The 17,204-nt window shown below is 53.7% G+C and overlaps 1 protein-coding gene across 2 annotated transcripts; it reads right to left on the bottom strand.

Moving 5' to 3' along the window:
- Nucleotides 1–1,551: 1,551 nt before the first annotated feature.
- Nucleotides 1,552–17,110, bottom strand: PXMP2 (peroxisomal membrane protein 2). Of its 2 annotated transcripts, XM_084649258.1 has the most exons (5): nt 16,948–17,108; nt 3,810–3,926; nt 3,157–3,319; nt 2,471–2,590; nt 1,552–2,019 (listed from the first exon to the last, which is right to left on the bottom strand). In XM_084649258.1, the coding sequence occupies exons 1-5, from the start codon at nt 17,058–17,060 to the stop codon at nt 1,948–1,950; spliced, it is 585 nt and encodes a 194-aa protein (XP_084505384.1). In that variant the 5' UTR covers nt 17,061–17,108; the 3' UTR covers nt 1,552–1,947. The 2 variants fall into 2 exon arrangements, with proteins under 2 accessions (XP_084505384.1, XP_084505385.1); XM_084649259.1 differs by lacking the exon at nt 3,810–3,926 and having other exon boundaries at nt 16,948–17,110.
- Nucleotides 17,111–17,204: the final 94 nt, after the last annotated feature.

Here is a 17,204-nt window from a genome sequence, read left to right as displayed (position 1 = left end):
AGAAAAATGTGAATGACAATTGGGAATTGTTTAAGGGCACTGTAGTAGAAAGAGCGAGCCTGAAGCATGGGCCTGGTGCAAGGCCTGAGGCCTGAACCAAAGTCAGCAGAAGTTACGCTCTGAGCAAGTCAGGCCCTGTCGAAAGCAGATGCTCCCATGCAGGCCAGTGTCCGGTACACGAACTCGGCACCAGTGTTGCTGGCATGGCTAAAACACACTGGATACGTAAACACATCCCAGCAGGCCAGCACAAGAACACCCCAAGCTAGCAGACGATAAAATGGTGTGACAAAAGTGATGAATGGTGATATTTTGTCTGAAACATCAGGAGTGAAAGTACAAAGCCAGGTGGCGAATAGGAATGTTTTGTCTGGAACATCAGGAGGAAAATACAAGGGGAGGTAACAAACATGTCAAGAAACGCGTACGGAAATACGTAAATTGTTTATCCCAGTCTATAAATATTGGGATCCCTCACCTTAACCCTTCATCCAGCCTAGGGGCAGTGGAAAGTCTGACTGAGCTGCATCCATTGTCATGGGCATACATGTCTTAGGGCATGTCTACACTAATGGCCAGATCGATGGGCAGCAATCGATCCAGTGGGGGTCGATTTATCGTGTCTAGTATAAACGCGATAAATCGACCACTGATTGCTCTAGCGTCAACTCCAGTACTCCACCTCAACGAGAAGCGCAAGGGGAATCAACGGAAGAGCATCTCCCGTTGACACACCACAGTGAAGACACCACGGTAAGTAGATCTAAGTACATTGACTTCAGCTACGTTATTCACGTTGCGTAACTTAGATCCATCTCCCCCCATAGTGTACATCAGCCTTTAGTATCCTTGTAGAGCCTGCCAGGTGCTATTGCTTTGTCGACAATTTTTTACTAATTTCATCTAGACCACGTTTCCCTAGTTTGCTTATGAGAATGTCATGTGGGACCACTTGCAAATTGACTGTTAAATAATTTGTCCCCGTATCTTTGCAGCTATTGAAGTTAGGCTGACAGATCTATAACTCCCCAGGTCCTCTGTTCCCTTTTAAAGATAGGTACTGCGTTGGCCCTTCTCCAGTCCTCTGGCATCTTACCCATCCTCCAGGAGTTCTCGAAGATAATTGCTAATAGTTCTGAGATTTTTGCAGTTAGTTCCTTAAATACCCTAGGATGAATTTCATCAGGCTCTGCCAACTTGAACACATCCAACTTACTTAAATATGCTTTAACCTGGTCTTTCCGTATTTTGGCTTGCATTCCTTCCTCCTTGTTGCTAATATTAATGTATTGAGTAGCTGGTCACCATTAACCTTTTCAGTCAAGACTGAAGCAAAATAAGCATTAAGCACATCAGCCTTTTTGATGGAGTCAGTTATTAGCTCTCCTTCCCGCTACGTAGGGGACCTGTATTTTCCTTTGTCTCTCTATTGCATATGAGATTTATCTTATTCCTTCCTGCAACTAAGAAGACTGTCCACTTCTGCATAGATCTGTCACAGATCTCCAACATAACCAGCAAATCACCAGAGTAAAGATAAAACTTTGCAAGAAAGGAGTGAAACAGCAATTTTATTATACTCAAAAATGAAGAGTAAAAGACCCAGAACACTTTGTGCTGGTTTCTTATCCTACCAGTTGATTTTATGGTTATTGTTAAGCACCATTAGAAAGCAGTTAATTCAAGGTCTTAGTCAGAAAAGAATCAAAGTATTATTTGTATTAGGAGAGTGCCCAGGGCTCCTGGTCAGGGATAGGCGCTTTACTCATTGTAGCAGGCACTGTCGGCACTAGGGCAGCATGCACAGTGTTGAATCCCAGAGGATTTGCAGTGGTGTCAGTTCTTGCAGATGCTCCCAGATCGAAGCGGGGGCTGCAGACTTTCAGAGCACCAACGGCAATCGCCTCAACAGGCGATGCAGGCCAGCCCAAAATTACAGCTGTGATGCTATCGCTTCTTGATGGAGGCCAGGTAGGCAAACCAGAAGAGAGAAACGAGGTTTCCAAACAACACCCGAAACTGTGGAGAGAAGTGTCAAGATACAGACCGGCCTGGGGCTGACAGTCCCCTAACTGCAGTTCCTGGGACAGAACTGGGTCACTTACTGCACTGGGACGCGACACCCCCTTTGGATACAGATGTGAGTGCCTGTGTCTTACTGACAAAAGTGTCAGCGTCTGTCTGGATTTGTGCAGTCCTTCACACCTGAACAACTGATTGCGGGCAATGGGGCCCTCAGCTCTGCAACTAGCTGAGGAGCAGTAACAGATTCAGGCACAAGAGCAACTGAGGGGGTTGCTAGCATGGAGGACAGAAATATTAAAGGAAGGGGATCTTAGGGCGATCAATAAGGGGACCCTGGACATTATACTAGTGGGGAAAAAAGCCCACGCTATAAACCTGGATGTAGGGCTGCAAGAGTGGTCAGAATTCCCAGGCAAGGACATCATGTGAGCAGGCAGAGACTTACCTGCATAGGGACGTAATTGACATTAATGAACTGGACTGGGGTCCACACTTTCCAGTTCATTTTGAGTGCTACCCAGTAACCACTCTTTATCTTCTCAGCAAACGCAGACAGATCCTTCCCCTGGAACACAAGGAACACCGGTGATGGCCAGGGAGGCCAGGCCTAAACTCCAGAGGAAGAGGCCCCGACTCTCGCCCTTACAGAGCCCTAAGCCATGTGGGCAAAGGGGTTACAAAGACACAGATCCTAACAGAGCGCAGCCAGAGAGAAGCACTCACCACCTGTGAGACCCAGGTGCACACGATGTGCCAGAGGTGTATCACACTAGCCAAAGCTGGCCATTCCAGCAGAGGGGAACAGAGCAACCGGCCATGCAGCACGCTCAGGAGATCACAAACCCCAGGCTGATGTTAAACACGAGCATCCCCGCTGTATAGCATGGCAAGCCAAGGCTCAAAGCAGCTGAGTGAGCTATTTCAGAGCTCACAGGAAAGCAGCAGCAAAGTAAGAAGGTCCCCTGCTCTGACCAACAGGGCCTGTCCTAGATCATCGGTGACCAGGAGCTAGATTCCGTCCAGGCACATAAACACACAGTTACGTCTAACTTAGCTATCTGTAGCAGTATCCAGAACCACACACCAAACCCTACAGCCTGACTTCAGCACACACTGGAGATAGGCACCTACCTCCAGCAGGTTCATGACGAAGAAGAAGAGCAGCAGAAAGGGTGGAGCAACAACCAGACGGTCCAGCAGAAGCCTCTTGACCATGGCAAAAGGGACATTCGATGGGATCAGCTGCTCCAGGTACAGGTAGAAATAGTGACTGAGTGGCCCTGTGAACAGGAACCTGGCAAACCAGAGGGCATGACTGTGCTTCATCACTGTCCTCCAGCCTTCCCCAGGCTTCCATCCAGCCCCAGCTTAGGTTCTTAGCTGGCCCCATTACCAAAGTATCTGAGCACCTCACAATCTTAAATGTGTTTATCCTCACAACACCCCTGTGTGCAGGGCTCTTATCCCCATTGTACAGATGGGAACTGAGGTCCCGAGAGACAAGTGACTTGCCCAAGGTCACAAAGGAAGTCTGTGGCGGGAAGTACTGTGCTACTGCTCTAACCAGACCATCCTTTCTCTTGCTCCAGAGAGAGATGCTAATGGTGCCATAACAGTGAGGGGGGAAGCACTTTGCAAAGCAGCGTATCCTGCTTCTCACACCCCTCCAGGAGGAGAGCCCCACCAACTCAACATCCTCTCTGGTCAAGTTCACGCCCATCACCATGGTACTGGAGCACGTTCCAGAGGTGCACTAAGTGATGTAACTAGCACCTGTGACTTACCCATAGACGGCGAATCTCAAGGGCCCGCTCAAGTCCAGGCTTTTGGATGACCCTGGCTTTTTTCGGCTCCTCTCAATGAACTGGGACAGGAGGCTCCCAAGCGCTGACAAAACAGCACTACAGGCAGAGGGAAGGGGATGAGATCAGAAGCCAGCCAAATAACCCAGAGTCCAAGAGGGAACCTGAGCTCTGAGCATAGCCACTGGAGAAGAGTGCAGTAGCTCCAGGACCAGTCAGATCAGGGTGGGAGCGCTCACTAATAGGCACAGCAAGCTCTGAGGCTTCACACTTCCGCAATGAAATACAGCCAACATGGGGGGCGGCACGGATTCTACATCTTTCATCTAGATTTAGTAGCACTGGCTCGCAGCCTGTGACCAGGGAAATGCTCCCAGCAGCCCACTATGGGGTCCACCACTTTCAACAAAAGAGAATGGTTTTTGTTGTTGTTTTTTAAATTAAAGCTTCTGAACCTTACGGCTGTGTAGCAAACATAGAATCATAGAATATCAGGGTTGGAAGGGACCTCAGGAGGTCATCTAGTCCAACCCCCTGCTCAAAGCAGGACCAATCCCCAATTAAATCATCCCAGCCAGGGCTTTGTCAAGCCTGACCTTAAAAACTTCTAAAGAAGGAGATTCTACCACCTCCCTAGGTAACGCATTCCAGTGTTTCATCACACTCCTAGTGAAAAAGTTTTTCCTAATATCCAACCTAAACCTCCCCCACTGCAACTTGAGACCATTACTCCTTGTCCTGTCCTCTTCTACCACTCAGAATAGTCTAGAACCATCCTCTCTGGAACCACCTCTCAGGTAGTTGAAAGCAGCTATCAAATCCCCCCTCATTCTTCTCTTCTGCAGACTAAACAATCCCAGTTCCCTCAGCCTCTCCTCATAAGTCATGTGTTCCAGTCCCCTAATCATTTTTGTTGCCCTTTGCTGGACTCTTTCCAATTTATCCACATCCTTCTTGTAGTGTGGGGCCCAAAACTGGACACAGTACTCCAGATGAGGCCTCACCAATGTCGAATAGAGGGGGACGATCACGTCCCTCAATCTGCTCATTATGCGCCTACTTATACATCCCAAAATGCCATTGGCCTTCTTGGCAACAAGCGCACACTGTTGACTCATCCAGCTTCTCGTCCACTGTCACCCCTAGGTCCTTTTCCGCAGAACTGCTGCCTAGCCATTCGGTCCCTAGTCTGTAGCTGTGCATTGGGCTCTTCCGTCCTAAGTGCAGGACCCTGCACTTATCCTTGTTGAACCTCATCAGATTTCTTTTGGCCCAATCCTCCAATTTGTCTAGGTCCCTCTGTATCCTAACCCTACCTGCCACAGTATCTACCACTCCTCCTAGTTTAGTATCATCCGCAAATTTGCTGAGAGTGCAATCCACACCATCCTCCAGATCATTTATGAAGATATTGAACAAAACCGGCCCCAGGACCGACCCCTGGGGCACTCCACTTGACACCGGCTGCCAACTAGACATGGAGCCATTGATCACTACCCGTTGAGCCTGACAATCTAGCCAACTTTCTACCCACCTTATAGTGCATTCATCCAGCCCATGCTTCTTTAACTTGCTGACAAGAATACTGTGGGAGACCGTGTCAAAAGCTTTGCTAAAGTCAAGAAACAATACATCCACTGCTTTCCCTTCATCCACAGAACCAGTAATCTCATCATAGAAGGCGATTAGATTAGTCAGGCATGACCTTCCCTTGGTGAATCCATGCTGACTGTTCCTGATCACTTTCCTCTCATGTAAGTGCTTCAGGATTGATTCTTTGAGGACCTGCTCCATAATTTTTCCGTGGACTGAGGTGAGGCTGACTGGCCTGTAGTTCCCAGAATCCTCCTTCTTCCCTTTTTTAAAGATTGGCACTACATTAGCCTTTTTCCAGTCATCTGGGACTTTCCCCGTTCGCCACGAGTTTTCAAAGATAATGGCCAATGGCTCTGCAATCACAGTCGCCAATTCCTTTAGCACTCTCGGATGCCCAAACGTGACCCCTTCCCCCTTACCCCCCACATGGTGCAGCCTTCCAGACTCAGCAAAGTGCCAGTGCGACCTGCTCCTATTTATCTCAGTGATGTGTTGACTGAAGATTAATGATAAAAACAAATGGCAGTGTTGGTAACTATTTTACTACAGACCAATAGCAACAGTATCTGGCTAGTTCACATATGCAGTGCAATGGAAATCAGAGATTCGGTCAGGTTCCCCATTTCCTACAGCTCTCCTCTGCTTCAGCCAGCCTCATTTAAAATATCCCCAGTGATGGGGCCTTCACCCTCTACCTTGGTGAGAAAATTCCAGAGCCAGATATAGCTCACCATTAGGCAGCTCTTCTCTTCCTGATCTTTAAGCCATGTTTTCCTTCTCAGTTTCATCCTCTCACTCCTAGATGTGCCTTGGCGCTCTATGTGAGCTACCAGGGAAAGAGAATAGTAGGGCAGCAACCACTCCGCAAAGGAGAAGAATTATAGGAGGAAGGAGGTGGCAAATGAGGTACCAGCAGAGTTCCACCACCTCGCCCAGGCCCTCCCTCTTTTGAGTCCTGCTTCTGTGGCAGACCAGATCTGAGGACTGCAACCCCATCCATTCAGCAGGGTCTTAAACACCCCTGTAAACTGGCCGCTTTTCTGCCATCTGCCAAGCTGACAGCCATGCTGTCTGCAGGGTCCATTCACTTGAAAGTGTCCTTTAAATTGCAGCTCTGCTTTGAAAATAGCCTCATGAGATCTGATCCCGGTGTGTGCCAGTCAAAGCTGCAGGCTTGGGGGGACAGGAAATTTGCGCTGCCCTGAAAAGCCAACACAGCAGAGAGAGAGAGAGAGAGAGAGAGAGCACGCGAGCTAAAGGCTCCTGCTTGTGCGTGGGCAAGAGAATAGTTTGCTGTGGGCCAAATCCTGCTTTCACTGACACCTGTGGCAGCCTTCCGCATTGATCGCAACGAGCATTTGATCAGCCCTAAATTCCATTTGCATACACCTACGCAACCTCACCGGGGCAATGGAATCACAAGCCCCAGCCCTTTTTTACTGGGGAGGGTGCGTGGGAAGGAAAGAGCCCAGCTCTCTCAGCCTTGGGGAGCGTGCTGGGCCAGCGGAGAGCAACACAACACATCTATACCTATCAATGGTCCCAGGTGACTGACAGTCTCCAAGACACCGATTATACTCTGCACTTGGGTAGCGTGGCTCATCAGTGGATCTCAAAGAGCATTACAAGAACAGGTACTATTATCCCTGTTGTACCAACATTTCGGTCTCTGCCAGAAATGGACGTAGAAATTCTTCTCCCTGCTCCCAAATGCATAGCCCTAACTTCCCCTCCCTCTGGCTGGTTAGTGCCTCAGGGAGGGGAAGAAAGTCCAAGGCCCATGGAAAGAATAGGCAGTAGCTGGTGAGAGGAAGCAGCTTGTCTGTCTCTCCATGGTACGCTCATGGCACACATCACTGTAGCATCTGAGCACCTCACAATCTTTAATGTTTATCCTCACAAGCCCTGGTGACATGAGAAGGTGCCATTTATCCCCATTGTACAGATGGGAACTGAGGCACACAGACTAAAGTGACTTGCCCAAAGTTACACAGGGCAGTCTCTGGCGGAGATAGACTTGAACCCAGGTCCCCCAAGTTCTAGGCCAGCACCCTAACCACTAGGCCACACCTCTTCTTCTTTGGCCCACCCAATCAGAGGCCATGTGGTGGGAAATTGCGCCGATGGCAATGGAGATGGTGAAAGGGAGAAGGCGATGGGGAAAACAGGAGGGGAGGGTTTAAAGAGGGGAACAGCAAGAGAAGAAAAAGCAAGAGAGTGCTCTGAGGTTAGCCCAGTTATTCACATTGGGCTGGGTTCCATTTACTCTTCAGCGTATCAGATGGCCACGGGGCAAACACTGAGTACTTCACTCTTCACCACACCTTCAGTCAGGAATCTCCAAGTGCTTTACAAACACTAAGGGCAAGTCTACATTACAGTGATACATCGGCACCGCTGCAGAGTGTCTGGTGAAGACGCGCTATGGGAAAGCGCTCTCCCGTCGGCATTACTCCACCTCGGCGAGAAGCGGAAGCTATGTCAATGGGAGAGTGGCTCTCACCATGTGGACAGTGCAAAACTTGTGTCTCTCGGGGGGGAGGGGGGGCAAGCTTTTTCACACCCCTGAGGGATGTAAGTTAGATCGACTTAAGCAGTAGTGTAGACCTGCCCTAAGGCTCCCAACCTTCCTGCGAGGCAAGGCAATAGTGTTCCCATTTTAGAGCTGGGAGAAACAGAGATGAAGCAACTTGTCACAAGAGTCAGCAATGGAACCCAGGAGTCCTGACTATCAGTTCCTCGGCTCCCATCAGCTGCAAATCACAAGCTGGGGCATGTCCTCACCTGAACGTGTACTATCACTTGCTCAACACAGATCTGCTTCTCGCCAGCACTATCTCCGTTTCCAGCTCAGAAACCTGGGCAGGGAGTTACCCCACCTCCACCATTCAAACCCAGATACATCTGTAGCACAGCTTCAGAGTGCATCCTTAGAGCCTGCAAGTCCTCTTTGTACTGCATGGGAGCAAGACCCCTTCACTTCAATTCCCCCTTCAGCATGTGCTGGGAGGAGGCTCTGTGGACAGCGGCACCTCCGGGCCTCACAGCCATGGCCCTGCTGACAAGCTCCTGAAGGCTTGGTTAAATCAATAGCAGAGGTTGGTTAAATCAATAGCAGAGAAAATGCCTTAAGATCTCTGACCAGGGCATTAGGTTGGATCCAGTCTGAACTTTGGCCAGGCAATCAGATTCCTCTTGTTCTGGGGGAAGCATAAAGGAGGCTGTGTTGGTGAGTATCTGAGTGTCTGTTGTGGGGACAGTTTGACCGTGTGCTTGACTGGTTGTCTGAAAAGTGTGAATTGGGAGTGCTTTGTTCCAGGTGAGCCTTGAGTGGGCCAGACTGTTATAAAAAGCCAGTCAGCTGCGAATCAGCTGAGCAGCAAACAGCAGAGAGCCTAACAGAGGGAGTTCGCCTGGGGAGAGCCCACTGAGGCTTACATCTTGCCAGCTTCTCTGAGTAGTTACTACAACTCCTAAGGAAGCTCGTAGAAGGAAGGTAATATGGATGGGTAGTGTTCAGCTGTTGTGACCTGCACTGGATGTGCCATGTTTGTCTTTCTTCCACAGGACGGAAGCAACTTTGTCTGTACAAAGTGCAAGCTGGTCTCCATATTGGAAGAGAAGGTTCAAGGTCTGGAGCAACAGGTATCGACCCTGCGTTGCATAAGAGAAACTGAAGATTTCCTGGACAGACATCAGGATATGCTTCTACGGGCACAATGTTCTGAAGATTCAGAGCAGGCTGCACTGCGGGGACAGGAGGATGGTGAAGAAATTTGGCAGCGTGTGACCTACAGAAGAAGAAAGGGGAGTGTCCATGTACCAGCAATGCAGATACAGGTAAGCAACCGTTTTCATGTTCTCTTTCATGTTCAGGTACTAATGCGGAGAGTGGACCAGATGATACATCTGAGGGAAGGGAGCAGAACGAGACTCCGCCGATTGGAAGGCATGAGATGCACTGCCCTACGGATGGGGTTCCACAACCACCGCTCCCAAGAGAAAGAGGCAGGTGGTGGTGGTCGGGGACTCTCTCCTCAGGGGGACTGAGTCATCTATCTGCCGCCCTGACCGGGAAAACCGAGAAGTCTGCTGCTTGCCAGGAGCTAGGATTCACGATGTGATGGAGAGACTGCCGAGACTCATCAAGCCCTCGGATAGCTACCCCTTCCTGCTTCTCCACATGGCCACCAATGATACTGCCAAGAATGACCTTGAGCGGATCACTGCAGACTACGTGGCTCTGGGAAGAAGGATAAAGGAGTTTGAGGCGCAAGTGTGTTCTCGTTCATCCTCCCCATGGAAGGAAAAGGCCTGGGTAGAGACCATTGAATCGTGGAAGTCAACGAATGGCTACGCAGGTGGTGTCGGAGAGAAGGCTTTGGATTCTTTGACAATGGGATGGTGTTCCAATAAGGAGGAGTGCTAGGCAGAGACGGGCTCCACCTAACGAAGAGAGGGAAGAGCATCTTCGCAAGCAGGCTGGCTAACCTAGTGAGGAGGGCTTTAAACTAGGTTCACCGGGGGAAGGAGACCAAAGCCCTGAGGTAAGTGGGGACGTGGGATACCGGGAGGAAGCACGAGCAGGAGCGCGCGAGAGGGGAGGGCTCCTGCCTCATACTGAGAAAGAGGGATGATCAGCGAGTTCTCCAGTGCCTATACACAAATGCAAGAAGCCTGGGAAACAAGCAGGGAGAGCTGGAAGTCCTGGCACAGTCAAGGAATTATGATGTGATTGGAATAACAGAGACTTGGTGGGATAACTCACATGACTGGAATACTGTCATGGATGGATAGAAACTGTTCAGGAAGGACAGGCAGGGCAGAAAAGGTGGGGGAGTAGCACTGTATGTAAGGGAGCAGTATGACTGCACAGAGCTCCAGTACGAAAGTGCAGAAAAACCTGAGAGCCTCTGGATTAAGTTTAGAAGTGTGAGCAACAAGGGTGATGTCGTGGTGGGAGTCTGCTATAGACTACCGGACCAGGGGGATGAGGTGGACGAGGCTTTCTTCCGGCAACTCGCAGAAGTTACTAGATCGCAGGCCCTGGTTCTCATGGGAGACTTCAATCACCCTGATATCTGCTGGGAGAGCAATACAGCGGTGCACAGACAATCCAGGAAGTTTTTGGAATGTGTAGGGGACAATTTCCTGGTGCAAGTGCTAGAGGAGCCAACTGGGGGGGAGCTTTTCTTGACCTGCTGCTCACAAACCAGGAAGAATTAGTAGGGGAAGCAAAAGTGGATGGGAACCTGAGAGGCAGTGACCATGAAATGGTCGAGTTCAGGATCCTGACACAGGGAAGAAAGGAGAGTGCAGAATATGGACCCTGGACTTCAGATAAGCAGACTTTGACTCCCTCAGGGAACTGATGGGCAGGATCCCTTGGGAGAACAACATGAGGGGGAAAGGAGTCCAGGAGAGCTGGCTGTATTTTAAAGAATCCTTATTGAGGTTACAGGGACAAACCATCCCGATGTGTAGAAAGAATAGTAAATATGGCAGGCGACCAGCTTGGCTTAACAGTGAAATCCTTGCTGATCTTAAACACAAAAAAGAAGCTTACAAGAAGTGGAAGATTGGACAAATGACCAGGGAACAGTACAAAAATATTGCTCGGGGATGCAGGAGTGAAATCAGGAAGGCCAAATAACACCTGGAGTTGCAGCTAGCAAGAGATGTTAAGAGTAACAAGAAGGGTTTCTTCAGATATGTTGGCAACAAGAAGAAAGTCAAGGGAAGTGTGGACCCCTTACTGAATGAGGGAGACAACCTAGTGACAGAGGATGTGGAAAAAGCTAATGTACTCAATGCTTTTTTTGCCTCTGTCTTCACGAACAAGGTCAGCTCCCAGACTACTGCACTGGACAGCACAGCATGGGGAGGAGGTGATCAGCCCTCTGTGGAGAAAGAAGTTGTTCGGGACTATTTAGAAAAGCTGGACGAGCACAAGTCTATGGGGCCGGATGCGCTGCATCCAAGAGTGCTAAAGGAGTTGGCGGATGTGATTGCAGAGCCATTGGCCATTATCTTTGAAAACTCATGGAGATCAGGGGAAGTCCCGGAAAACTGGAAAAAGGCTAATGTAGTGCCAATCTTTAAAAAAGGGAAGGAGGAGGATCATGGGAACTACAGGCCAGTCAGCCTCACCTCAGTCCCTGGAAAAATCATGGAGCAGGTCCTCAAGGAATCAATTCTGAAGCACTTAGAGGAGGGAAAAGTGATCAGGAACAGTCAGCATGGATTCACCAAGGGCAAGTCATGCCTGACTAATCTAATTGCCTTCTATGATGAGATAACTGGCGCTGTGGATGAGGGGAAAGCAGTGGATGTGGTGTTCCTTGACTTTAGCAAAGCTTTTGACACCGTCTCCCACAGTATTCTTGCCAGCAAGTTAAAGAAGTATGGGCTGGATGAACGGACTACATGGTGGATAGAAAGTTGGCTAGATTGTCGGGCTCAACGGGTAGTGATCAATGGCTCCATGTCTAGTTGGCAGCCGGTATCAAGTGGAGTGCCTCAAGGGTCGGTCCTCGGGCCGGTTTTGTTCAATATCTTCATAAATGATCTGGAGCATGGTGTGGATTGCACCCTCAGCAAGTTTGCAGATGACACTAAACTGGGAGGAGAGGTAGATATGCTGGAGGGTAGGGATAGAATACAGAAGGACCTAGACAAATTGGAGGATTGGGCCAAAAGAAATCTGATGAGGTTCAATAAGGACAAGTGCAGAGTCCTGCACTTCGGACGGAAGAATCCCATGCACCGCTACAGACTAGGGACCGAATGGCTAGGCAACAGTTCTGCAGAAAAGGACCTAGGTGTGACAGTGGACGAGAAGCTGGATATGAGTCAACAGTGCCCTTGTTGCCAAGAAGGCCAATGGAATTTTGGGATGTATAAGTAGGGGCATTGCCAGCAGATCGAGGGACGTGATTGTTCCCCTCTATTCGACGTTGGTGAGGCCTCATCTGGAGTACTGTGTCCAGTTTTGGGCCCCACACTACAAGAAGGATGTGGAAAAATTGGAAAACGTCCAGCGGAGGGCAACAAAAATTATTAGGGGACTGGAACACATGACTTATGAGGAGAGGCTGAGGGAACTGGGATTGTTTAGTCTGCAGAAGAGAAGAATGAGGGAGGATTTGATAGCTGCTTTCAACTACCTGAAAGGGCGTTCCAAAGAGTATGGATCTAGACTGTTCTAGTGGTAGCAGATGACAGAACAAGGAGTAATGGTCTCAAGTTGCAGTGGGGGAGGTCTAGGTTGGATATTAGGGAAAACTTTTTCTCTAGGAGGGTGATGAAACACTGGAATGCGTTACCTAGGGAGGTGGTGGAATCTCCTTCCTTAGAAGTTTTTTAAGGTCAGGCTTGACAAAGCCCTGGCTGGGATGATTTAGTTGGGGATTGGTCCTGCTTTGAGCAGGGGGTTGGACTAGAACCTCCTGAGGTACCTTCCAACCCTGATATTCTATGATTCTATGAAGCTGAAGGGTTAAGTTGGTGCATGGAGTGCTGGCAAGAGCTGCCAACCTGACTGCTCTGGACACTGGTGTTATTCTCTAGACCAGGGGTCGGTAACCTATGGCACGCGTGCCAAAGACGGCACGCAAGCCGATTTTTAATGGCATGCTGCTGCCTGCCAGGTCCCAGCTGCCGGCCCCACTCAACCCGCTGCCGAACCCAGGCCAGCAGCTGGCTGAGTGAAGCTGTCGGCCGGGACCCAGGCAGGCAGCAGCTTGCCATTAAAATTCCTGCCCACCCCCCCCCCCCAGTGGGGGCAGGGTGAAGAAGCTTGGTCCTGCCAACTGTTGCTGCAGGGCAGACAAGCTCCTTCCTCCCCCGCCTCTTCCCCCAGCTTGCTGGGTTCCTGCCCCTCCTCCTCTCCCTCCCTGCCACCAATCAGCTGATGGCCCTTGCGAGGGAGCGGGAGAAGCAGAGCTGCAGCAGGCTCGCGGCTCCAGGGAAAAGAGGAGGGGACTGGGGTAGAATCAGGGCATATCCCCTCCAGCCCCCTGCCGTGAGCCACTCTGGGCAGGGGGCTGGGAGCAGCCCCACGACCCTAGCCCACACCCCCAGCCCTCTACCCTGACCCGTACACACTCCCAGCCCTCTGCCCTGACCCCGGTACCCTCCCACGACCCCAGCCCTGATTCCAACACCCCCCACACCGCATGCCCTGACTTTCACCCCCCCACATTCCTACCCCCACCCTGAGCACCAAACAGGAGCTCCTGCCCCCCCCACATTCCCACCTGCACCCCTCACACCAAATGGGAGCTACCCAGGTAAGCATGCCACACCCCAACCCTGAGCTCCCCCTCATTCTAGCTCCTAGCCAGACCCTACACCCCAACCCCCAACCTGCTCCTTCACCCCCAGCCCTGTGCACTCCCACCCTCAGCTCAATGCAGAGAAAGGAAGAGAATGGGCTAGAACCAGGGAGAAGGTAGGTGCCCACTCTACGTGGGCAGGGCCGGGATCCCAGACCAGCAGCGGGCTGAGTGGGGCCAGCAGCCGGGACCTTGTCTGGCAGGAGCCAGCGGATGGAACCCCAGACCAGCAGCGGGCTGAGAGGAAGCGGGCTGAGCCACTCATCCCACTGCTGGCCTGGGGGCCCGGCCACCGGCCCCGCTCAGCCCGCTGCCGGCCCGGGGTTCTCACTGCCGGCCCCTTGCCAGCAGGGGTCCCAGCCGCAGGCCCCGCTCAGCCTGCTGCCGGCCTAGATGAACCGAACCACAGGCTGGCAGCAGGCTGAGCGGGCCGGCAGCGTAAGATCAGCATTTTAATTTAATCTTAAATGAAGCTTCTTAAACATTTTGAAAACCTTGTTTACTTTACATACAAGAATAGTTTATTTATATAATATATAGCCTTATAGAGAGGGACCTTCTAAAAGAAGTCAAAATGTATTAGTGGCACGCGAAACCTTAAATTAGAGTGAATAAATGAAGACTCGGCACACCACTTCTGAAAGGTTGCCGACCCCTGATCTAGACTGTGGTAGCACCTAGGGACCCCAATCATAGGAGCAGGGCCCCACTGCGCTAGGTGCTGTACAAACAGTCCTCTGCCCTCCATTATTGACAGAGCAGGTACAGCCCGGGCAGGGTAAGTTTCTCCCATTCCAGCAACACATCTCGTCCCTGCCCTGCAGGGACCTGTCTGGTTTAGAGGGGAGCTCAGTGTCTGTGACCCAGTGCGTCCGTGGTGCCTCTGCTGAGAGGAGCAATCACTGCAGGCTGTGCCGATGTCTTCAGTGAGTGAGCAGGAGAGACCCCCCCCAAAATCACTGCTCACAGGCCGCTGAACTCAGCCTACTGTGACATCTTGTAGGTCTGCTGAATGCAGCTGGCTCAGAAAGCGGCCCAGAGGTAACATCCCCCGCAGCCCATACACACATATAGCCCCGCTTTCCCCTCACTGCCTGTTATAGCCCCATGGGTGAGAGGACTGCTGCTGCACAAGAACAGGCTGACAAGTGGCGTGCCAGCCCCATGGAGTGCACTCAGAGCAAGGGGGCAAGGGCCAAGCATCCTGCAATCCCACAGCAGCTGGGCCTCTGCCCTGGGAACAGTCCTGCCAGACACCTGGTGCTCTGTCTACGTGGGGCAGGCGAGGAGCACAGCGTTAGCAGGCACCATGTTAACCAGGACTTTGCCCTTGGGTACGCCAGGCCAGCCACGTCCAGGGAGATGCAAGCTGGGCCCAGCTAAGGGCAACTGCGCAAATCCCAGCAAAGCAGGGGGGGTTGGTCCCAGTCTCTCCGGGGGGTGGGGGGGGCTGGCTCCCCGCTGCAGGGAAGGAGGTCAGTCCCGGTCTCCCGCAGGGGAGGGGCTGGTTCCCTGGCTGGGGGGGGGGTCGGTCCTGGTCACTCCCGGGGGTGGAGTAGTTCTCTGGTTTGGGGGAGGGGTCTGTCCCTGTCTCTCCTGGGGGTGGGTCAGTCCCGGGGGGTGGTGCAGTAGTTCTCTGGTTTTTTGGAGGGGGGTCGGTCCCGGTTCCCCAGCTGTGGGGGGGGGTCGGTCCCAGTCACTCCCGGGGGGGGCTGGTTCCCCGACTGGGGGGGAGGGGATCAGTCCCAGTCTCTCCCAGGGGGTGGTGTACTAGTTCCCTGGTTTTTTGGGGGGAGGCGGGGTCGGTCCCGGTTCCCCGGCTGTTGGGGGGGGGTCGGTCCTGGTCACTCCCGGGGGGTGGTGGAGTCGGGGGGGTCGGTCGGTCCTGGTCACTCCCGGGGGGTGGTGGAGTAGGTCCCTGGTTTTTTGGGGGGGGTCGGTCCCGGTTCCCCGGCTGTTGGGGAGGGGGGGTCGGTCCTGGTCACTCCCGGGGGCTGGTGGAGTCGGTCCCGGTTCCCCGGCTGTGGGGGAGGGGGGGTCGGTCGGTCCTGGTCACTCCCGGGGGGTGGTGGAGTCGGTCCCGGTTCCCCGGCTGTGAGGGAGGGGGGGTCGGTCCTGGTCACTCCCGGGGGGTGGTGGAGTCGGTCCCGGTTCCCCGGCTGTGGGGGAGGGGGGGTCGGTCGGTCCTGGTCACTCCCGGGGGGTGGTGGAGTCGGTCCCGGTTCCCCGGCTGTGGGGGAGGGGGGGTCGGTCCTGGTCACTCCCGGGGGGTGGTGGAGTAGGTCCCTGGTTTTTTTGGGGGGGGTCGGTCCCGGTTCCCCGGCTGTTGGGGAGGGGGGGTCGGTCCTGGTCACTCCCGGGGGCTGGTGGAGTCGGTCCCGGTTCCCCGGCTGTGGGGGAGGGGGGGTCGGTCGGTCCTGGTCACTCCCGGGGGGTGGTGGAGTCGGTCCCGGTTCCCCGGCTGTGGGGGAGGGGGGGTCGGTCGGTCCTGGTCACTCCCGGGGGGTGGTGGAGTCGGTCCCGGTTCCCCGGCTGTGGGGGAGGGGGGGTCGGTCCTGGTCACTCCCGGGGGGTGGTGGAGTAGGTCCCTGGTTTTTTTGGGGGGGGTCGGTCCCGGTTCCCCGGCTGTTGGGGAGGGGGGGTCGGTCCTGGTCACTCCCGGGGGCTGGTGGAGTCGGTCCCGGTTCCCCGGCTGTGGGGGAGGGGGGGTCGGTCGGTCCTGGTCACTCCCGGGGGGTGGTGGAGTCGGTCCCGGTTCCCCGGCTGTGGGGGAGGGGGGGTCGGTCGGTCCTGGTCACTACCGGGGGGTGGTGGAGTCGGTCCCGGTTCCCCGGCTGTGGGGGAGGGGGGGTCGGTCCTGGTCACTCCCGGGGGGTGGTGGAGTCGGTCCCGGTTCCCCGGCTGTGGGGGAGGGGGGGTCGGTCCTGGTCACTCCCGGGGGGTGGTGGAGTCGGTCCCGGTTCCCCGGCTGTGGGGGAGAGGGGGTCGGTCGGTCCTGGTCACTCCCGGGGGGTGGTGGAGTCGGTCCCGGTTCCCCGGCTGTGGGGGAGGGGGGGTCGGTCGGTCCTGGTCACTCCCGGGGGGTGGTGGAGTAGGTCCCTGGTTTGGGGCGGGGGGGGTCTGTCCCGGGGGGGGCAGTTCTCCGAGTGGGGGGACTGCCCCCCCCAGTCTCTCTGCCCGGTGCTCACCTGGACGCCGCCTTGGTGAGCAGCGGGTGGAGCCGCAGCAGCAGCAGGTACCGGGCGAGCACCCTGCGGGGCAGCGGCCCCGGCGGCAGCGCCTTGGAGAGCGCCGGGCACATCGCGCGGCCGAACTACCCTGGGCCGGCTACTGCGCATGCGCCCTTCGCCTCCGGGCCGGCGGGAGGGGCCAGCTAGGCGGGTCCAGCGAGCCAAGGGGCGCGGCTCCGAGTGCTCGAGTCAGGGCAGGTAGCTCGGGGGCGGGA

This window comes from Lepidochelys olivacea (genome assembly GCF_965140295.1).
Source record: "Lepidochelys olivacea isolate rLepOli2 genome assembly, chromosome: 15".
In the NCBI taxonomy this organism is placed as follows: Eukaryota; Metazoa; Chordata; order Testudines; family Cheloniidae; genus Lepidochelys; species Lepidochelys olivacea.
Note: the sequence above shows the minus strand (reverse complement) of the source record. Positions and strands in the feature narration are given on the sequence as shown.